The sequence below is a fragment of the Numenius arquata genome, chromosome 5 (genome assembly GCF_964106895.1).
Source record: "Numenius arquata chromosome 5, bNumArq3.hap1.1, whole genome shotgun sequence".
Taxonomy (NCBI): Eukaryota; Metazoa; Chordata; class Aves; order Charadriiformes; family Scolopacidae; genus Numenius; species Numenius arquata.
Window position 1 is genome coordinate 1,923,624 of NC_133580.1, and position 23,858 is coordinate 1,947,481.

General features: G+C 43.2%; 1 protein-coding gene across 1 annotated transcript in view; it reads left to right on the plus strand.

The window, feature by feature from the left end:
* LOC141464295 (vascular endothelial growth factor receptor kdr-like) overlaps positions 1 to 23,858 on the plus strand; it is a 131,346-nt gene that overhangs the window by 77,207 nt on the left and 30,281 nt on the right. Inside the window, exons 12-19 of the mRNA XM_074147101.1 lie at positions 5,499 to 5,607; positions 12,573 to 12,866; positions 15,199 to 15,345; positions 17,148 to 17,273; positions 17,383 to 17,489; positions 18,728 to 18,863; positions 20,135 to 20,239; positions 22,609 to 22,725. Of these exons, the coding sequence (XP_074003202.1) occupies positions 5,499 to 5,607; positions 12,573 to 12,866; positions 15,199 to 15,345; positions 17,148 to 17,273; positions 17,383 to 17,489; positions 18,728 to 18,863; positions 20,135 to 20,239; positions 22,609 to 22,725 (1,141 nt within the window). The remainder of the gene's footprint in view (positions 1 to 5,498; positions 5,608 to 12,572; positions 12,867 to 15,198; positions 15,346 to 17,147; positions 17,274 to 17,382; positions 17,490 to 18,727; positions 18,864 to 20,134; positions 20,240 to 22,608; positions 22,726 to 23,858) is intronic.

A 23,858-nucleotide genomic window follows, 5' to 3' on the forward strand; every position in this document is an offset into this window, starting at 1 on the left:
CCACTGGTTGGAAACACATTCTGAGGTGTTTCCTAATGATTTTTATATCCTCATTAAGATTTATTCAAATTAATAAAACTAGATTTTATGAATCTCAGGTTTCAGCACTTTGTCTCCCTGCTTATATTAGCAGACCATTCCTCTCCTTCCCCCTTTCTGAAGTCCAAGGCTATCTGTGTGGAGTCTTTAGATAATAGACTATAAGTCAAAAAAAGACACTGATGAAAAGTCATAGCCTTCAAACTTTTTCTTGTGTTTTATCAGTCATTATTCCCACCAGAAATGGAATAGACAGGAAACAGCCCAATCCATTCCCACCATGTCCTAGCAAGTAATTCATCCGCATTGACGAGCCAGATGAAATAATAAAGATGTTGGGGTCTGACTGAGCGGGGCTTTTATTGACTGTGTTATGAAGCTGGGATTAGCAGAGATTGGTTATTTTTCCTGTGTGATTTGAACCTGTCCAATGACTGCTGGAATCTCAGAGCAGAAGGTGGAATTTACCCAGTCTCTAAGATTTCTCGGCATCCCTAGAGTTCACCCTCGAAGAACTGTAGCAATACGTGCTGGCTCAGCGATATGTGAAAAAACACATTAACTTTTCAGAGCTGTTAAGAATATGGGAACAAATCCCAAGAAATTGCCAGATCCAGAATCTTGCTCAAAAGCTAGCTTGGATTTTTCCAGCAGACTGCTGATGCTTGCTGTGATCTTTGATCACATCAAGACATTTAGACATCTATTTGACAAAAGTGGCATGTAAAACTGAGGTCTCGTGTCACCCTGGTCATAATGATTATTCCACTATCATTCCACAGAGACAGAAGTGAATTTCACCCCCTCCTGTCTTCTAAAGGCTGAGTCTCACTCCTAAAGAAAAGCATGTGGTTATCATTAAAGTTATGATGTACTTCGCTGAAGTTTTGGTCAAATAGTGGTCATGCATCGTGCTAGTTTAATTTTCCTGGTGGTTTGGAGTCAATATTGAACTTTACACTTTGTGATTTAAACTCCTATGTAGCTACCTCTGGAGACCAGGTGAAACACCCACGATTGCATGAATTGCCTGAATTTCCTTTTCAGGTCGCTATTTTATTTTCTTTCCCCTCAGTAAACTGAACATACCGCTCTGAGCTTGGGAGAACAGGACAGAGCAGAAAAGAATAGCAAGATCCATACATAATTCAGTCCTCATTGGGGGTTTCTTTTCATCTCTTTTCTGCCTTTCATGTATATCTGAGAGAGTGGCCTGGCCATGTGGGTGTTTCTGCAATGAAACTCTCTTTTGCTGGTGAAATTCATAACCACTCAGGAAAATTGACCCAAAAATACCAGGTTTAAATGTCCTGCAGGAACAAAAAGACTACAGTTGAGTAATGGGATGCGTTTGGTGAAAAGTATGTGAGCTCCTACCCGCCCGCCCTAGGGCCAGAGAGTGATCAGTCCATCCATACTAGAAACGTGTACCAGTTCCTCCAGAGGCACATCAAACGTCCAGTTCTCCCCGTTTTCCTGCCCTGCCCGGCACCTTTCCTGACCACACGGTACTACCATCAGCTCTGCCACACTCCATGAGGAAGGCAATGATTGTTCTCATTCCACAGGGAGAGAAAGGGCCACTGCCAGAGATGAGAGCAAACCCTCGAAGTTCTCAGTCAATTCACAGACTTCTCCTTTCACTTGTCATCAGTCCATCCTTTAGCGTGTTTTGAATGAATGAACTAAGATTATGGATCAAAATTGTCAGGCTATAAAAATAAGTGTTATTCTGTGCCATTCAAGTAGATGGATTGGGAGTTAGCTGAATATTTTCTTCACGGAGTCTCTGGTGAAGTTCCTATAATTTCATCTCTCTCTAGCCACCTCCTCCCCAGCTCTGCCAGAGTTAGACAGCTGAGAAGTTTTCCACCCACTTTTTCTACTCCTCATCTTCGCCCACATACAGCTAACGAAGTGAAAGAGAGAAGAATTGTTAACTAAAGCTGTTGGAGGGAGGGATTAGACAAAGGAAAGAGAAAGCAAGGAATAACAAGATATATTAATTCATGCTGGCTCCAGCTTAAAAAAAAAAAAAAGGTCTTGCTGCTCTGTCCTTACTACAAGATGTCTTAAAACACTCATGGTATAAGGCTGTGGAATGTTATTTGGCTGCTTCTAAAATAGCTTGTTTTTATCAGTTGAGGAACATTACAGTGCAAGACATATGGACTTTATTGAACTATTCCATTATGGGTTTTCCCAGCAGCAATGTCTATTTACTTGTCATAGCTGTTCTTCAGAGATCAGTCATTTTATTTCTTTTCTTATTGAGTTTTAAACTCAGCTTATTCTTTTATAGTAATTATTTATTAGCTAATAATCCCTTCCTTGGGCTCACAGTGTTGGGTGGCCTTTAGGTTAAGTAATAGGAAATGGAGCCCCTTACTTCCAAATTCAACACAGGCCATGAAAACCGGTCTGAAGGATGTTTGGTGTTTGGTATGCAGGGAACTCACGGGATCCCAGGCCAGCTCCCACTAGGAAGATGTCTAGACGTTACATGCCAATAATTTGTTATTAATTATCATTGGTTCCAGCGCAGTCTGCACAGAAGCTAAAGACTGAACAGCCACTCGGTTTGTGCTACCGCTTGTGGCTGGAGGACACTGGCAAGGGTTAACGTGTCATTTAGTCGGATTTTCAATGGGATACCCTTGATCTACAGATACTTCAAAAAGCAGATACCACTACTGGCTTCCTGAATGTTTCTTTCGGGTTCCTTTTGATAAAAGACAAAACTATGTGGTCTTATAAAGGGAAGGAGGATTTGGATGCCCTTTGGTATAGCATCTTAGTGTTCCAAAGCACCTCTATGTTGAGGACTAAAACAGGCTTAGGTTAGTTTGGCAACTTAGACCTTTATTTAAGATGCTGGAAAGAGAATTGGACTCCCAATCTCAGGGATTTACCCATGAGCACACAGGTAGAGTGAAAAGCTGATGCGTAATGATTTCAAGGGATTCATCTTATTACAAGAAAATCACTCAAAATCCTTCATTTCCGGCTCTGAAATCACATATATTTCCCTGCTGGCTGCTGGTGGTTTAAAAGTCACATTTTGGAGGACTCTGGGAGGTGTAGCTCTAAGACAAGACAGTAAAGTGCATTCTCCCTTGTGCTCAGGTGTGCAGAAAACTGGTACCCAAGTGCGTTAACAGTGATTTTGAACATACAAACAAAAAAGTTACTTTCTTTCTTTTCCTCAGTGAATTTTTGCAGGAATTTGTCCCCACATTGTTTCCCACCATCATTTTAACCTTCACATCCAGACACAATTGAGATTAGCTAAAATAAGGTCTCGCTATAGCAATTTGCTCTTTTTTTTCCCCCCACTACCATGTCAGACTTTTCTTCAGTTACACAGTTAGAGTCGTTAGCATTTGGGTGTGTTCATGAGCATGTGTCTGCATTTACCTCTGGGCCACCAAATGCAGCTTGAGTCATTTCATCAGTTTTTAGAAGAGTCACAGTGTCACCCCTAACACTTTGGACATATTCCAAAATGGATAATTACATTCCCCTTTACAGTTTTAACTGGCTCTACAGTATTACCCTCGACTTCCCATCTAGAGCTGTCACTTAGCGAGACTAATAGCCAGTAAATAGCTGTCCAAATTTATCCCCTTCTGTCCTCAGCACGTACATTTATATTGGCTTTTTCTATTCCCAAATATAAAATTCTAAGATCCAGTAATCATGAGAAGAAAGATCTTGGTCCCTGATTCAGCACTAAATCAAAAAGCAGCGTCTACTGCTTAAAGTCAGGGGTAGTGCTCTGAACATGTGCTTGTTAATAACCTGTGGCATTAGGCCCGCTGCTACAGGAACAGAGAGAGGAGGAGGAGGCTGCTCCTCTGGGGGATTTTATATCCAAGTTAGAGCTATTTTCACATCATAAATAAATCAGAACCGCACAGTTCTTTCTTTGGTGGACACCAGAGGGAGCTGGGTTTGCTGGTCTCCCATTTTCACCCCTAAATTTGCTTTGTCCCTATTCTTGGCTAATTTCTATGTCTGGTGCCCATGAAAAGTAGATACTTTTCCACTTACCCATTATTCTGCTCAAAATGTTCCCCATTAGAATGTAAAATGTGCATGAGATCAAAACCTTTGAAACTCATTTCCCTACAGGATTTAAAGTGCCAAAGCTCAGAAAATCTTAAATAACTCTCTGAAAATACATCCCGCACAGCTATAGACACATTCGTGGTACAGCTTTATGAGCAGTAAAGGAATGTCTTGTGTGAGTTTAGTTTAGGATATTAAAAAGAAAGTCCAGAGATGCTTTTGTGCACTTCAAAGCGCTCTCTGGAGATAAGGACAAAGGGCCAGAGGGTGTTATAAGTTTTGATTCTCAAAGTCCTTAGAGAGGACGGCAAAAAAGTGATATTTGTTCCAAATGTGAGGGCTCAGAGTTCCTCAGGTGAATGGCTGCAGGGGAAGCAAAGTAATCTCACAAGAACATCTCTGTCTTGGTGGGTTAGACCCTGCTTTCTTGCTGGCAGCCCAAAGGAAGCGCTAGAAATAATTAAAGCCACAATCTGTGGATAGTCCTCCATGAGCTTCTGATGCTACATCATGACAGGGAGAGGGGAGTGCCATATGGCTGCCTCCTCGTTAAGAAGCCCCTATCCAGAAGCAGGGGCTTGGGATGTTTAAGGAACACAAGTTTTTAAGGATGTGTTTGAGTTCAGCCCCATGAGTAACCGAACCACTTCCTTTTTCTACATGGGGAATCTCAGGACAAGTGTTTCTTCCTTGTCCTTCATGATCCTCCCCTTCTTTCTGCATTTGCCAAGTGTCTTAGCACAGGCAGCTTCTCCAGAGTTTCCTTACTTAGAGCACAAGTCCTGGTAAGGCTCTGAGGTAGGATTATGGAATCAAAGGGCTTCCAAGAACAATTTATAAGTGAGCTGAGGCCCAGAGGGGCCACATCTCTCCCTTCTCTGGGGTTATAGCAAAGCAAAGCAAAATCCTGCAATATTCTTTACACCACATTCATAGGGTCGACATGCTTCCCATGCAAATGTGGGTGTTCATTTACTACAGAAACCATAACTGAAAAGCAGCAAAGAGAATAGGCGGATGTGGGGCTTTATTTCCAGTGTCTTAGATAAATCTTCCAGGCCCTTCACTTTAGCTTTTTGCTGATGTTGTCACACAAAGACCTTTGCAATGAGTCAAAGGGGAGCCCTGCTTTTCACAGGGGAGACAGGAAAAAAGAAGGGGAAGGTTTAAGAATGAGGAGGGAAGAGAATTAACTGGGCTGAGGTGATGTGAGATGAGAGACCAAAAACCTAATAGAAGCACTTGTCTGTGAGCTTCACTCCTTACTAGAAACTCCTTTGTTAACTGTTTTTCTACCACAAAACATACACTTACCCAGTACTCTCAGGCCTCCCTGCTAAGCCTATGCTACACTCAAAGCCTTTGCTTTTACTCTCTTTTCCTGGCAGATTGTGAGCACACTGACTACGGAAAACAGCAGTGCCTCAGGAATCTATTACTGTGTGGCTTCAAACAAGATTGGTGAAGAAGAGAGGAGCATTGAGTTCTACGTCTCAGGTAAAACAACACAAGGGACGCTCCACAAAAACTAGATGCTGATGATCTGATTTACCTTAAAGTTTTATATGGCTGGTGAGGGCTCGTTAAAACTTCTGGGAATTCCCTGCATGTTGTGTTTTCAGAGCACTCACAATCACACAGTCCCGGGCTCTTCATCACATATGTGCAAGGTTGGGTCCTGCGTCAGTGCACAGCTGAGTTTGACATGTCCAGCATCAAACTTGATGCCCCTTTTGCCCTTTTCAAGCTGCAGATTCAAGGCCCGAGTTGAGCTGCCTGTGTCTTAAAGCAACACTCATGACATTTGAGCCCTGTCCTCACGAAACCTCCAGCAAAAGCTGAGTTCTTTGTAGTCTTCCAAAGGCCCGAAGCCTCTCCCTGACTCAGGAGAAGGGTTGGTCCCCAATTAAGCCAGTAGACACAGCAAAGGTGAGCAAGGCCAATATTCAGACCTAATGCAGGGCTGATATCACTGGGAGTTGTTGTGACATTGGATCCCTGCCTGAGCAATTAGCCTTTCCAGTGCCCTTTAAGGAGGGAGGAGGTGGACATGCTATTTCTCCAAAGAACACAAATCCAAACAAATATCTGCTTAACCTTTCAACACAGAAATTCTTTAGTAGTGAGATCAAGACCTACATAATGCTTTTAGGAGAGATGGGAGTTTAAAAAAAGAGAAGAGTCCAGGGACAGCCCTGTTCAAGTGCTTACCCAGAACAAACTGAATCATTTCTGTGCTCACTTTCTGGATGAGTGGATGTTGGCTGGTAGAATTTGCATCAAAATAACAATTTTTAGAACAAAGAGTGCAGAAGCGTCCTGGAAGGTAAATGTCTGATTCTCACTACTTGGCTTCTTCCCCACAAAGCAAGTTCTGAGGGCAAAGCTTGCTCGTGGCAGTGCTCTGCACTCCTCTGCTTCTCGTGTCCTGTGTTGTTTGACTCCATTGCTCTAAGGTAATTCAGCACATTTCAAATCGAGCTAACCAAAAAAAGGCTCACTAAACATTGTCACCATTCCTATGACAAAGAAATGCTAATACAAAAAATGTTATCTAACAATAATGAAGCTGGTGCCATATGGGGGAAAGATTTCACCTCCATCTACAGCTTTCTTGTACTATCCCAATGCCTTATGGAGGCAGAACAGGTCTTAAGCCTCCAAAAAATATTTTCTAAAGCCCTAACTCCTACTTACTTAGGAATGAGCCCTTCAAGGTGCAATTTTGGGAGATACGGCTCAGATATAGGAGGTCCTCAAGATGTTTGAGCAACCTGGTCTAGTGAAAGGTGTCCCTGCCCTTGGTAGGAGGGTTGGAACTAGATGATCTTTAAGGTCCCTTCCAACTCTAACCATTCTATGATTCTATGTCCAGGGCAGGCTGAAGACCAGCTATTATTTTCACACTTCACCACTTCCAAGTGTTGAGTCTTCACGTGGGTTTGTTTCTGCTCTGAAATCTGCCAGCTATTATGTTTGGATGGGTTACTCAAAGCCGTCTGTTCCCGAGCTATTCACGGTACTTTATAATACTCGGTGACTAAGACCAACGCTGCAGCAACTAAATAAGCAACTACCATAAGGGTTAGATCAATCCACGCCCCTTTCACAACTATGTTTTATTTTAATAATAAAGTTATGTAGCGTTTCCCCACACACAGTGAGCTAATATTTCAGATTTTTTATTTTAAGATCAATCTAGCAATGTTTTGAGACACAAATGCTTTAATCATGCAATTTTAATTATGAAGGAAATGAACCACTGGACAAAATTACTGACAGTGATTATGGTGGAAACGTTTCCACCAAAACAGAGCAGGAGGTGAAGAGGGCTTGGCAAGACAGATATATTCTTGCCTGTGAAAAAAAAAGCCTGTGAGTCTGTGCCATTCTGGGGAAGAGGCAGATGCTGAACGAGCACGACTGACTTTTATAAGCGCTGTGTTTAAAAATAGTGGTGTTTATGGATTAGAAAGAAATGAAATCTTTCTAAATGTGGCCATCCTGATCCTAAAGTAGGTCATGTTGTAGTGGTAAAATAGCAGCAGAGTGACCTGCTGCTGGGTTCCTTTACATGATGGTCCTCTGCTGAGTAATACATACTATTCCAACAAGAGGCCAGGCTGCGGTAAGAGCTGCTGCTGAAAAAAATCACTGTCTTCTACTGGGTGTCCTTGGAGGAGACTTTAGTGACTGCCAAGTTACTCTCATCAGGAGTTGCCTCTCACCTCCATGTTGGAGGGACATTCAGGGACAGTTTGTGAGAGACCAAACCGGGCAAGTCCAAAAGGTCTAAGCAGGGCACTCTACAATTGCTAGGCTGGTTAATTTTACGCAGGTTGAACCTAAAGCTGAGATAAAGGCTGGGTTAGAGTCTGAGAGCACACAAGCCACGTGTGGGCCTTCAGGCACATCTAGCAAATGTTCATGGGACTCTGCAAAGCAGCTGCTGGTTGCGGGACTCCTCAATTAATTCAGCAATTTGTTGATTTTTAAAGACCTGATCTCCCATTATCTCCTAGCGACAAACAAGCTGGCAGATCCTGAGCTGCTTTCAAACATTTTGGCTGAATTGAGCTTAATTTCTGCTAAGAAATCTGAAGATGATACAGAGGCTAAACTCTCTTCTTCCCTCAAAATCCTGTTTCACTAGGTCAGGGCTGAAATGTTTTGTCAGGACCTGGCAGAGTTACAGGGAAACTTCATCAGGTGTTGTCCAGGCTGCACCTTCTTTCTGGGAACACGCCTTACTTCAGTCTGGTGACACCACCACCACATTCATTTCAGAAAAATGTATTTATCCCAGTGGAATAATGCCAACAGCCATTTTGTTCTTCCACTGCAGAGCCCCCACAAAAACTCCCACAGACACTAGAAATAGCACTGGTATCTATTTTTAAATCATTTCTTTGCCAGCAGAATTTATTTCAGTGAAGGGTCAACAGGGTTTGGAGAACATGCTGGAACCAAACCATATAAGGGGTCCAATAAGATGAGAAATCAGTCACTATCTTGCCTACCACAGTCTGGACACCAGTGTTCCCATTTCAGTCAGATGACTGGTTTGTCATGGGCAGAGGCAACGTGGGCGAGCCGCCAGATGCTCCGAACAGCCTTGTGTCATCGCCCACCACCATGGGACACTCAAGGCAGACTGCAACCTCCCTAGTGCAGTGAAAAGCTGACCTGATGTCTCCTGGAGCTATTATCTGCCACGAACAAGTATTATTTGCCTTCTAATCTCTGGTCTGCACCTTGGAAAGGGCAACTATATATTACTGTAAGTCCACAGTAAATCAAATTCTAGCCTTTGTATGATTGCACTACATACAACAGAACGCGATCCCACCCATATGAAACCTCTGAATGCTTTTGGAATAAAATGAATTATGATAAGAATAATAAATAATAACAAAAGCTCTTTTTCAAGGGCTTATCTGATTGCAAAAACAACTCAGAAAAATGGAGTTAAAGATTTCTACCAGAAAGAAAATATTGTATTTCAAACATGAGATAAAAATCTGCTATCAGATACTGGAACAATGTATGAACTGGGCCGTTCTACAACTGCTTGCCACTCTCAATTTGCTTATTCCTGACATGTTTACAGGATTTATTAAAAGCTCTGCGTTATTTCAGATGGTAGGGCTCACCCTTTCTTTTTCTCACTCTCCCTATGTGCATATGCCTGATGGCAACCCCCCCCACCCTGACAGGCACAGGGATGGAATTTGGGAAAGAGCAGAAGTTTTGAATTACACAGATTATTGTGCAAAGCACAGGAAATTAAAACCAATTAATTCCTTGTAAATACAAATGGAGCCAGACTTTCTTTTGATTTATGCTGACTTTTTACCTTCCCCCAATGGCTCATTTCCCTATTTTGCCATGGAATCCCGCACAGTCGAGAGTGAAATTCGCGGCTACTACACTGTAATACAATACAAAAGACAAATGTTTGGTGACTGCTGATAAAAGAGAAAAGGCCCCATGGTGCATTCTTTTAGCCAACTTATTAGGAGTCTTATAAAACACTGTATCTGTTCAGAGAGAGGAAGTTAATCACTGCTCAGGTTCAAGATTGTGTAAGCAAAGTAGTCTAAGAGATGAACTGACTTCTAATGTGCTCTCAAAGCTGCAGTTACTCCCCTGATAATCCAGGTGGGAGGAGAAAAGAGAGAGGAGAGCAAGAGCGGCTTTTTTTTTTTCCTCTCTCTTTTTCCTTCCACTGTAATGAAAATCAATGAATATTCTATTGGAGCTGAAAGAGCTTCTTGAAGGGCTAACAAGATGGAAGAGAATAGCACAGGTTCCAGCTAAAAATATTCAAAATGCTAAATAAAAAATGTCAGTAGAAGAAATGATAAGAAAAACAACCCAGGCTTCTGCTCCCAGAATGTTAAGTTGGTAGAAAAAACCTGCACTGGGGAAGTCCAGCAGCAAGGCAAATCTACCGAGCATCCTTCACAATTTAGGGCTTGGAAATTAACACACCAAATTAATTGGGAACTTGCACCAAAATGTTAGGGATCTCTGGGCCCTCCAGCCCATGCTGTCATGGCCATACACAAGTTGCTGCCTTCTCCCAAGAGATGCGGTATTTCTTTCCCCTGGGGTGGGCTTTCTCCCAAAACCATTCCGGGAAACTCCACAAAACAACCAGGGCTGCAAGATATAAGAAGAAATTCTCCCAAAGAAAAGACTTCCCGAGAGGCAGAAGGGCAAGGGGCTGTCAGCCCAACCGCTTCAGGCCAAGGGTTAGCAGCAGTTCACTGTGTTTTACCCCACGTGATGTGACCAAATTCTTACCTCATCACTTCACCTGGAATCTCTTTTTACTTTCACTGGGAATCAGCACTTGGGATCATAGGATAATTCAGGGTGGAGGGGATGGATCTCAGGAGATCCATCAGATTTGAGCAACCTGGTCTCATGGGAGGTGTCCCTGCCCATGGCAAGGGAGTTGGAACTCGATGATCTTTAAGGTCCCTTCCAACCCGAACCATTCTATGATTCTGTCTCCCAGCTCATTGAGCTTACTAAGAACTGAGTCTAACCACAGATCCATCCAGCTTAGTGCTATAACTCTTCTCAGAGCAAACAGCAAATGCTTAGAAGAAAAACTAAGAAAAAGGCAAGTAAAGAGGGCACTTTTTCCCTATGTTAGTTTGTCAGATTCAGGAGAGGTTTTGATCATGCCACATCCCAGTGTTTTCACTGGACCTTAATTCTTCCTGTTTAGAGAAGTTCTGCTGGCCTCAGACTTTTCCCACTTTTTGATAAGCATCATCTTGGCATGTTGGAACCACAGGACATGAGATGTGAAGAACAGATGTATTACACAAGTCAGTTTGAGCATACAGCTAGCACTAAGCAAGAAAGAGAGCAACTGAGCCTAACAAAACACTGCGTAAAGTAAACTGAAATTTCATGAAAAGGAAAGAAAAGAAAAATAACAATTTCCACAGCTGTGGCCTGAGGGGTATCTTCTCTTTTTGGATCTTTTGTAAAACATTTCTGGTGCCAGTCTTTAAAAACCATGAAGCAAAGTTTATTGGTTCTATTCCAGATGACTTGTGAAGAAGAGAGACTTTTAATCATATCTGAAAGTTCCTTCAGGGCTCTGTATTTTATATAATATATGGTTTATTATAAGGCAGATTGGTTATTCCAACAGCCTCGCTATTTATGCTCAACTATAGCTTCAGCAGAACTTTTTGCAAGAGTTTGCAGTGTGAGCCCTTGGCCAAATTCCAGCTCCTGTGTAGAATTTGTCAGATTCCCAGTGCAACACGTACTTGCCCCCCTTTAACTTTTGTCCTTCTCAAAGTATCATCCGTTTCACCCTTCCTGGAGCAAAGCATCTCACAAACAGCTTAGTATTGAAGCAATAATCTATCAGATTTATTGCAAACAGCATTCATGTTCAGAAGACAATCCAGAGCAAGTCCTCCCAAAGTCTCCCATCCCCTGGTAAAATTTTTAAGGGGTTCCTCATAACCCTCAGGTGCTTGGTAAAATCCTGACCTAACAGACAAAAGAATAATTCCAGGTGGTTATCAATGTGCTTTCACTCCAGTCTGTTGGGTGGACAGATCATTGAAACTAACAGAATAAAAAGGGAAAATAGTACCTTTCAGATGCAATTTAATTGCAGGTCTCTGGTGGCTGATGCAGGAATAGGAAAGTGTCTGTGGGCCAGACTCTGGCATCCGACTCAGAAACAGTTTTTCTTGTCTTAAAATGGATTTAGTTTGCCACTGCAGGAAAATTGATTTTTTTTTTTTTTTCTGGAGTGAAAAGTTACCAAAAATATAGCAAAACCAGCTTACTCTTTTGTGGATAGATTGGACTCACACCTCAACATATTTCCCTGCTAAACATAAAGGCCTCAAGGACTCATACATCATTAAATCAGTTAATCCATTCAGTGATCAAGTAAATATCCACTAAGGCACGTGTGATGAAAATAAATATTGGCACAGTTGAAATAAGCGAGAATTGGGAAGATTGTTCAGCGGTGAAGAAAGAGAGTGTTACTTCTGAGAAATGGGAACAGGTCTCTATTCTTATGCAATTATACTTTCAAGCACTGATTGCAGACAGAAAGAGAAGAGCTCGCGAGCACATTTGTCTACCTGGATAGAAATCTCTCTTGATTAAACTCTCTTAGTCCATTAACTGCTTCTATTTATAAACTTTCAATTCATTATTTGAAAATGGAATGATTAGAATACTGAAGACCAGACTACCACAGGTCAGCTCTGGGACAGGAGCTGTACTTTCTACTTACCTAATTCACAAGCACTGATGTCTGTTTGCACGTGCAAATGTGGGTCTCATTAAAATTGACTCATTCCATTATGGCTGGTCTTTGAAATTTGACCATTGAGTTGCAACCAGGCAGCCAAAGATCTTTTCAGTCGTGATTTAATTATAAACACTTTTTCTCTTCCTCCTAGATGTGCCCTTTGGGTTGCAAACAGACCCACAAGTCACAACCATTGTGGGGAACGACGTCCGGCTGACGTGCCGGGCTTCCAAATACATCTACAGCCACCTGGCCTGGTACTACCCATCCTCAGAGGCGGCTCCCGGTGACTCGCTCATCAAGAAAATGGACAACTACTCCATTTCTTTGACACTGGTCATCACTAACGTCACGAAGGAACAGAGTGGCCTCTACAAGTGCAGAGCCCAGAACCAGCACAACAGCACCGACACGCTAGAGCAGCACACCCGGGTCCTCGTCAGAGGTAGGTCACCAAACGACAGTGGGACGTGCTGTCGTCCTCTGCAGGAGCTGAAATTCTGGGCATCCGCTGCTCCCTTGGAAGCTTTTCAAAGCAGAAGGTGCCCAGCATTTCTTAGGGATTATCCTAACATAGACTTTATGCTCTCGTTTGGGGTTGGTTTTTTTGCATCCAGCCACTGCTGGGTTTGTATAAAATATTTGTCTTACACATAAAGGTGATTTCAGCTGTGTTTTACCTTCCTAACTCCATGCTGGGTGCAGATACAGTGTTGACTGAGGAGAAAAGGCATCACCTACCATGTTATTAACAGCACAACTCTGTCACTCGGGGCTGTCACCCCAGATCTATATGACTCTGGTAGAAGACTCAGCCCACTTGCAGCTGCCAGGATGGTGCAGATACCTAAATCGATTTGGACACAGCAGACGTGATCACGAATATCACTGGTCAAGTGTATAATCAAGTGACATGTACTATTTATTCTGCGTAAGTGGGATATACGTTGTTGTAATAACAGTGTTTTCTTACTTATATTCACCCCCCCAGCTCTTTTATTTTCATAAAAATAGTAACACTACAGATCCTGAAGCCTGGTTTCTTTGGCTAGGTGAATATAAAGGGCAGGAGATTTCTGGTAGAAACTCCCTAAAAATTACTGCAGTTTTTTCTGCTTCGTAGTGGAGAAAGCGAGTGATTTGCTTTAAGCTTTCTTAGAAGAAAAAGTGCTGCTGGAACGGGTGAATTTATTACTTATATGATAGAATCATGGAATGGTTTGGGTTGGAAAGGACCTTAAAGACCAGCCAGTTCCAACCCCCCTGCCCTGGGCAGGGACACCTCCCACCACACCAGGTTGCTCAAAGCCCCCTCCAACCCGGCCTTGAACCCCTCCAGGGATGGGGCAGCCACAGCTTCTCTGGGCAACCTGGGCCAGGCTCTCACCACCCTCACAGCAAAGAATTTCTGCCTGAGATCTTGTCTAAATTTCCCCTCTTTCAGGGGAGAAAAGCACAGAGGACAGAAATGGAGTAAAACTGAAATACACAGGAATAAGCCAGGGTGCAGAAGACAGAGTCCACCAGAAGTCAAATTAGACAGTGATTTTCAAATTGGCTTCTCCACTTACATTAATGGCTAATGAGACACTGAAGGGACAGCTATACTGCCATAAGCACTTGTCACTTTGGTAAAAACCAGGCCGTGCGGTGCTGGCTTCATGCCTGGTTAAGTGAAGGAGCACATTTCCCACACAATCTCCTACCCCATGAGCCAAGACCCCTCTGGGAGCCCCCGTTCCCCCCCACACATACGAGGAGAAAATGCCCCCACCGCAGCCCCAGCTGTGGCTGGCATGGCTCTGTTACCTGAGTGGGAGGTGATTTATTTTAAGGAATGGCATGAGCACCTGCCTCTTCCTCAAGAGCAGAGGAAGGGAAGGAATCTCAACCCGGTATTAGAGAGTGCCGGCAGTTTGGCTTGTCCCCTGGCCAGTACCAGAGCCACCTGCCAGCATCATCTGACACGGAGGCACTGGGCTTTCTCTGCACTTTGCATTCAGGCAATTTGCTTTTCTCTCCCCTGGCAGATATTTTTATTCGTTTAGTCAAATTTCCACCTACACAGACACCTACACATGATGGCTATGGGAAAAACACAGCTAAACTGGGAATACATCCATGGAGAACTGGAACCTTAATCACATTCTTCTGAGAATTACTGGAGTCTGTTATTTGTCAGGCACGTGTCAGAGGGGCCATTCTGGAGAACACGCGTGGAAATGCCCCTCCAAACCAGCCCTCCCTCCCCTATACAAACAAGGTCTTTTAAATGTACCAACACCCATCAGCAACTGTCCTTATTGCACGTTTTATGTATTTTTTATGCTGTGCTTGTGATTTTATTCATTGCTTTCCTGTACCTTTTATAAATGAACGCAAAGTGGAGGTTAACATGCTTTGTAGTAAGTAGATAACTGCACTCATGATGGAGAACACAAAATCCTGTTTCCTCTTTGCCTTCTCCTTTCTTTTATTGTATTCCCTCTCCATTTGCTCTACCCACTCACTGGCCTGGTTTCTCCAGAGGATGAGAAACTCGGGGAGGTTCAAGCTGAAGCCGAATCCAAGCTTAGTCAGTCTGAAAACTGAGCCAAATAAATTCACTCTCTCCTCCCATAATCTTTTGGGGGATTTTTTGCTCCCACTTATGAACCCAATCTTTGCCACTTCCAGCCCAGAGAGGCCACACAGGTGGGCAAAGGAGAGGAGATGGCAAAGCTGAGGCGGGTGTCTTCTAAAGTCTCACTGTGTCCTGTTCTCTTCTGCAACCACAGCAAAGGTAGCGCCATACGTGATACAAAACCTGACAGATCTGGAGGTGAACATCAGCGGCAAGATCATCCTGGAGTGCAAAGTCAGTGGAAGGCCAGAACCTCAGATCACGTGGAAGAAGAACGGCTACCCCATTTCAGCAGCATCAGGTGAGTGTGCTTGCTTCTCAAGTGTACCAAGGTATTGTATGTAACAGGATAAGGGATTTGCAGGTTCACCACAACCACGGGGCCTACAACTCCACAGCGACTGCACTGTGGTACACACAACCTCAGAAAACACCCACTAACCCCAAATATATCAGTAGTCTCCAACTTGGACTTAAGAGGTCAAAGCTGCCAACCAGTTGCCAGCTTATGCAGCTCGCCTTCCACAAGTGGCAGTGTTCATCAGCCAGACAGTCTGCATACATTAGCATAGCATTAGTACATCAAGGAGTACAATGTTCACTCTGCTTGTGCGAGACAACAGTTTGTGTACACAGCAGAGACAGAGTGTACCTGCTCGTCAGGTGGGTCTGAAACACGAGCCTGAACCCTTAGATATCCTTGGAGCCTGATCAAAATGTATTGCAGGAAATTGTGGGAAGCCACCTCCCAGCCAGGTCCAGGGGATGCCATGGCTCATTACACATGGAATCATAAAATCACAGAATGGTTTGGGTTGGAAGGGACCTTAAAGATCATGGAACCCCCCCTGCCCTGGGCAGGGACACCTCCCACCAGACTGGGTTGCTCAAGGCCCTGTCCGACGTGGTCTTGAACCCCTCCAGGGACGGGGAAGCCACAGCTTCTCTGGGCAACTTGGGCCAGTGCCTCAGTTCCCATCCTTTTTTATCTCCCACAACACAATAATGAGAATGTGCTCTCACTCAGCTGGTACAGCGCAGTACAGGAATGGTGCTCCCATGGGCAGGGAGCACGGGCTCCCTTTCCTGAGCCTGGAATTCCTTCTCAGCTCTCTGTCCCGAGATCTCCTATAAATCCTGGAGAATCTCATGGCAGTAGCTGGCCCTGTGATTTTAATTTTGCATTTTGGACTAGGTAGGAAATCTAGGATCATCCATAATTCAGATCAGACTGTTCTGAAACTCTTTATAGCTACTGAAATTTTATAAATAATTCTAGAGGGACAAGCATGTAACTCATCCAACCAATGGAAGCATAAATAAAATATTTGGAAAAAAACACCTCAGGGTAAATATTTCAGCGCAGTGCATGGCAAGTTACGTGCAGTTCTCTTGTTAACAACAACAGGATTCATAGGCAGAACACCCAGAAATTCAAAATGTCCTTCCCTTTTGGATTCAAAGGCTGACCTGTTTCCCTATTTCTGCCCCAAACATATCTTTAATGAAACGGTTTTGTGCTACACATCAGGAAAAATTAAATGTGGAAAATTAATCAGGAAAATTAAATGTAAAAGAGCCTCATATAGGTCATGTTTAGGCAATTTCCCTCTTCCCACTCTAGCCCCTGGCTGCCTGTGAATCCAGGATTGCTCCATGCAGTGATTTCTCCAGGCGTGTGCATAACCTGATTTCTATATTCCACGTGTTAGGACTCCCATCACTTCCTACAGCTGCCAAGACATCAGCTTTCTCCAGTAATGTCATTGAGTGTATCTTATTGCCACCAGAAAACCTCTCTTCCCATCACTTCACTAACTTCCATAGAATTTTAATTCAGGCTCTGTCTGCTCATAATAAATTAATACTTGCTCTTGGTTAAATGATCCCCAAGCAATTTACACAGGTATTGAGGAGAAAGAAAAGTGTCAGGGAAAGGTTGTTGCCAAACCACAACGAGCAACATGGTGTTAAAATGCCTCCTGAGAACAGTGTATACCAAGCCTGCACCAATGGGAGCTGAATTTCAGTTCTCTATCCCCTAAAAGCATTTATAGGCAGGTAGGTTATTGTGATAATATTAACCGAAATCCCTTACAACAGGAATTTCCATGGAAAATAACACCCTGGTGATTGAGCGAGTGAAAAAGGATGATGAAGGGCTCTATGAATGCAAGGCAACCAACGACATGGGCCAAGACAGCACATCAGCCTTCATCAAAATCCAAGGTGAGCTCCAAGCAAGGGGAAACACATGTATTGTGTTGGACCAATGAGAACTCTTGTTCAGTCATTACTTTGGCTACATTTCAAATTTGCTTGTACGTTTAACCTGCAGGTTCTGAGGAGAAATCCAACATTGAAGTTATCATTTTGGTCTGCACTGGTCTGGCCGCTACACTCTTCTGGCTTCTTCTGACCCTATTCATTCGGAAACTGAGAAAGGTAAGAGAGCTTACATACTGCAGAACGGCCCAGTTGGGCCCAGTTTATGTGTAGCATCGGAGTTTAGGGCCAAATGTTCAGGACAGATGCTAGAAAAGCCATGCAAAATGTTCCTATAAAATTTCAATCCAAGATTTATCCTGGTAGTCTTGTGACTTCTCAAGAGATCCCCTGCACTTGTGAGATTTCTACCCACTTCCACGGTACCATAAAATCAGGGTCCTCCCTCTTTATGAGTCAAACTGGCTTTCAAGCTTTGGAAACCGAAAAAAATCCTAAATCTCCTAAAACAAGGGCTTGATTTCATCACTTGTCCAATAAGATTTCTCCAAAACATAGATATTAAAGGGGGCCCTGTTTTAAGAAGGATCCTAGAAACGAGCTCAAATCACACAGCTTATTTTGTCTCCAAGTCTTGCTATTTCTTCACCTCCCTTTGTGACTCAAAAAAATAAACTTTCAGTAAAGTTCCAAGGAATTTAGGTCTGGTTTTCCTAAAACAAACAGCAAACAGAAAGGCAACCACAGCTCTCTCCTCTGAAGCTCCCCAAACTACAGTCCCAGTGTTGATCCTCAATACCTGAGTAAAATTTCCCCTCCTATTTCAAATACAGTGATTAAATTCATGTTTTCCTCCTTGATCTCAGTTTCTCAGAGTTGTGGACAACAGTGGATTTCCTATTACATTTTACACTCGCACAGGTCTGCTCACAGGACCCACCAAATCACAATTTCTCACTCAGCAGCATTAGAAGCAGCACTTTTCACCAGCTTTCAAGTAATTTTAAATTGTCATAAGTGATAGCCATGAGGTGGATGACTATGGAGAATCAAGACTGCAAAACAAAACAGGATGAAAACGCCAAAACGCTCTGTAGTGCACCAGGAAATGCAACTTGTGGAGTTCCCATAGAAAACACTGATTTCCTTTAATAGATACAGGTAGAAGACAGTGATAGATTTTGTGTCCTCACCATGCGTACCAACATTAATCAGTGACTCTCCCCAACACCCAGGAGTGGCAGGCATACATAAACATTTATTTCCCAGATATACATATATAAAAACAGAGAGGCAGGAAGCCGAAGTGATGCGTTCATGGTTGAGAATAAATTTCAGAGCTAAGTCTGGAACTCAGGGAACTCCCCAGCCAGCACTCAGTCTTGTAGACAACAGCTCTCTCCCATGAGAACTGCAGGGTAAATACTGTGAATGATTTCTCCGCACCCTGTTTTTAGCCTGATGCCACAGATATTAAAACGGGATACCTGTCAATTATCATGGATCCAGAGGAAATGCCTCTTGACGAGCAGTGCGACCGTCTTCCCTATGACAGCAGTAAATGGGAGTTCCCAAGGGACAGACTGCGGCTGGGTGAGTGGTTCAGGTGTTATTACTGTAAAGAATGATGATTTCTAACGCTCCCCAGTTTCAGTGGATCTGTTGTAGAGCCCAAGCAGCAGCCTATCATTCAGTGCCAGAACCGGCAGTGAGTCAGGGAATTCAGGATCATCCTTAATCGGGGGGTGGAAACAAGGAATTTGGTTAGAAAAGCAGAGATGTCTCTCTCAAAATAGCTACGGCTTCTTTTTCTTTCTTGAAGAAGTGAAGCCAAACTATTGACAGGAAAAAAAGGTACCTCCAGGTACAGTCGCTGCCAAAAGTATGTTTTCAAAGTATGGTTTCACACTCAGAGAGGAAAAGGGAGAGTGAAGTCAATCTGAAAGGTGACAGTCTTTCAGTCAATTTTATTTTCAAGAATTCTATCAATTCATCAAATAATGAATTCCTTATCAATCATTTAAACCCGGCTTTGAGCTGTAAAGAACTATTATGAAAAAATGAACCAAATTTCATTCAGCTGCTCAGCTCACTGGGTGATGGAGCAAGAAAATGTAAAAAGCAGGTTGTGTTTGTATAGAGAAACAGTAACATCTGTGTGCAATGATGAGTGCAGGGAATATGTCTGTATTTGTGTGTGCTCTTGGTGCTTTAGCTGGAAAACGTAGAAGAAGGAGGAAGAAAATAACAAAAAATGAGATGATGGTAGGACATAGGGTCAAAGTAGCAGAACCAAGAAGCAAGATCATGATGCCTAGTGTACTCTGCTGCATCGTGGGCCAGAGCCCTCAGAGCACACTAGGTATGAAAATTCAAATGAAAGGGAAAATAAAGAAATATTATAATCATAAATTCCATTTACTATAGCTTTTATGTTAAATAAATGTCAATAACTGAAGGGTTAGAGGGTTCTGACTGCCCAAGTGCCATCGCTGGCTACTCCGTGACTGTGATTCATGAGAGATCAGGGTTCCACAATTCTACGTTTAACCCAAACTCTGACTTTCCTGGGCTTCAGGACAACTATAAGTAATGTTTTTACCCTTAAGCTGAATCCAGATTTATGTATTCTCCTCTGTCCTATCATATACTGTATTGCATTAAAGTCATATGGATATAAATCATACCACTTATATCCATATACTGCAAATATGTAATACAGGCTTCTGTTGACTATCGGTCTACGTTGTGCCTGGGCACTGGAGTCTTGTATTTCCTGCACAGCTGAGAATGCGCGTTTCCCTCTTATCTGATGCCAACTGTCGTAAGTCCCTTTGGCTCATTCTTGACTCTTGCTTCTCTAGGTAAAACACTGGGTCATGGTGCTTTTGGGAAGGTGGTGGAAGCGTCTGCTTTTGGCATTGATAAATCTTCAACCTGCAAAACAGTTGCCGTAAAAATGCTTAAAGGTACATATCCCTCTGACATCCTCACAAGACTCCTCAGGGAACCCATGTGCAATGAGGTTTCCAGTTCTCAGCTCCAAACCAGTCCCAAGTTCATTGTGTTGAGAAGGGAGTGGGTTTGTCATGTGGGAGCAATTAGTCGTTATACAGTGGATGTTAATGTGTAGGAAATGACAAGCGGGCTCCATGCTGCGCTGCTGATTAAGTCTTGTATTCCTAGAGGAGGAAAACAGCAGCTTCCAGGTCTGTGGGGTTAGGAGGGAAACAGATTACAGAATGTAATTACATTAGATAGTCTGAAATTGGATCTAAGCCTTCGATCACGGCCCTTCCAGATGTAGAACAGTTCAAGGGGTTGAAAAAAAAGCCATGCCAAGGGAGTGAATTAGAGACAACTTGCTTGCAATTATTGAAATTAAGGAAACCTTTTACCATTCAGTGGTGGGGAAGGGGGGAACTTGGAGACTATTCTTTCAGATTATATTTACTTACAAAGCCTCTGCAGACGGCTTATGAATAAATGCATCAGCCAGTACATTCACTACTTGAGCTGGAGGTTTTTAACCGTTCACTTAGGGTTTTTTGAAAGGTAAATCGATGTTCACTGGATGGCTTTTCATAGCCCACATTGCTCTGCATTGCTGCTGCATGACAGTATTAACCCCCACAATGCCACGATTCATGAACTTCTTTTCTATCACGGCATTTGTCTTCCATTGCTAGTTGCCTCTGCTGATGCTCTGCTACTTCCTATCTCTCTGAAATGTTAAAAACATCAATTTATCACCTGTCTGGACCTTCTTCATATCTGGTTTCCCTTCTTTGCATCAGTCAGTAGATCTTCAGGTCATCTTCCCTCCTGCTGGTGTTTCCTCTGTTCCATGCCCATTTCCAGATCTCAGAAATGTTGTAGAAGCCCTTGATCCAGACATACTCCATTCTCCATCCAAAACTTACTGCCCCAGATAGCTCTGGGTTTTCATTCACTTCCATACTGTGCTTCCCAGCTGATCCTCATGTCAACTCTACCCTGCCTGCACATATTCAGCAAACTATTTGACAGTTCCTCCAACATTTTACCCCTTCCTCCTCCAGTGGAGGCAGCAGCCTCTGGCTATAATCTGTCCCTCCCCAACTAACATGCCCATAATTCATCAATTTCCTGAATAAAGCAGATTCTCTAGTATGAGTCAATCCATTCAGGGAAAAAAAAGGCTCTGGAGATGTCTGCATTACTGTAATTCCAGCATTATATGATGTTTCCATGAAGTAGGGCTGGTATCAGTTCTAGGTTGAACATAATGTGGAAGATTATCTGCCACACTTCAGAGGCTGTTCCGTTTAGATTTTGCCAGGTGGGTATTCCAGCTCATGCCAGGGTAAATCGGGAGTAATACCACCCATCTACAAATACTGTTGACTGAAGAACTCTTGGAATAGTTCCTTCTTTATGACACAATTTGGTGAAAGATTTGTTTCTGGAGAATTCTACAAACAGAAAAAGAAGTTACATTTGTTACACCAAATGATCTGTTGTGGAATTGTTTCTTCATATTTAAATGTTGCGTGATGCAAAGGCAAAACCAGAGGAAACAGGACACAGCCCCATTTGTTAAAATACATCATGGAAGTTTTGGAAGGAAGGTAGAGGCAACAAGCCAGGATCTGAACAACGTCCTGGGCTGAGAGAGCCTTCCTCAGCCTTGGCAGCAAAAGAGAATGAAAGTACTGTAGAACTGGCTCGTCAGTGTCTCATCAAGTGTCAAGTTCATGGTTCACGCACAAATATGGTCCCCTCTACTTCCCTGGAAAATGTGTTTCTTGGGTCCATGGGATCTCACAGGGCTGGGATTTAGTAAAGCTGTACATTCTCCAGTACATTCAGCTCACAGATGAGTTGGATTCCTCTATCACCTGCGGTGGAGAGTTGCTCAGTAATGCGGGAAAATACATTCCGAGGTATTGTAAGGAATTACTGCTGACCTGCACATCACCGTTAGAGATGGAGGAACACATTCTTCTGTGTGCTATTGCTGTTTGCAGTGGTTCCTTTGTTAAGCTTGCAAAATGCAGTCCTTGCAAAGGCTCTCTGGGATCTGATCTGGGGGGAGGGTGGTTCTCCTGCAGGCCAGTAACCCTCCATAACCCGTGCTAGAGAAAGGAAGAGTCACCCAAAAGATAAAGTGTTATTCCACTTCATAAAGGTCAACAGACAATGAAACGGATGAATTATTATCTGTTTAAGAGTCTGAAAGGCAAAGATACTGCAAGTAACCTGGGTGGGTTTTGTTTCCAAGTATAAACAGGATCTTGCTGCGTCCTGTTAAAAATATCCTGTTGTGTAAAGATGATTTTTTCCTGTTTATCTTAAGCAGAATGTGCAACTACAAATGAATGCAAGGCTTTAATGTCGGAACTGAAGATCCTCATCCATATAGGACATCACCTGAATGTAGTCAACCTGCTGGGTGCCTGCACCAAAGCTGGAGGTGAGAAGTCCATAGTATACAAGCAGCAAAGAAGAAACACTTTTCAGACACAATGGTGTTTGGATGTATCTCTGGTGGAGCCCAAGTCTCATGCACAGTTAATGCAAGCAAAATATTTTTATATTATAAACACAGAATAGGAGAGTTTCTGCTACTGCAGAATATGGCCACATCTCATCAATGGTTTCTGAACATCTTCTCCCAGCCAGTGGTGTCACTTCTCTGTTTTCTTTTTCTCTGTCCTTTGTAAGCTTGTTTCTGAAATGGATTATGGACCGAAGAGAGGCAGGATCCTTAATTGTAATTAGGTGCCCAATTCCTCCACATAGGCACTACCGATCATTTCAAAGGTTCTTCTTCCTCTTCTTCCCTGCCTTATCAGGAGGATGCACCAGGCTGAGCACTTACCTCCCCCAGGCCTCCTCCTTTCCCAAACACTTCTCTCTCACTGGGCAAATGCAGGCATTGTTTGCATAGTATCTAGGAAGTCTGAGGCAGTCCAAAGCCAAATGGAGCAACAGCAGGGACTTCCAAGGGGCTGAGCTGACACAACTGATGGTACATCATACAAAGAGTCTGTTGCAAAGTGCAGATTTAAACAAAGGACTCCATAAATCTTAGATCTCTGTCACTAAAACATCCCTTCCCATACTGTCATACAAAGCATCCTTGTCTGTTACTACGCTGTGCTGTAACTTCAGGGTGACAACTCTCAGAGATGCCTCTTTACTGCTTACAATGAACCTTCAAAACAATACCCAAAGGATAGATTTAGGAGCGCTGAGGACAAAGAAATCAGAGTAAAATAAATGAAGGGGAAAGTGCGAGAGAGATGGTGCACACATCTGTTCTCATCTGAGACTCTGAAGCTATCGTCTTCCCAAAGAACATGTAGTTGTCCAGCCACGGGGGAAAAAAAAGAAAACTTCGGTGAGGTAGATTTGGGAGGATGCCAGGAGAGAAATCTTCCCTCCAGCAAGATATTCCCAGTTCCACAAGGAGCAGCCAGCAACCAGTAACCACAGATATTGCTGTAATCTGGGAGCCAGGGACAGGGAACTTGCAGGGATTGTTGTAGCACCGCAGACCCCAAAAGCTTGGATGGGAGGATGGCTGGCTGTAGCTGGAGGATT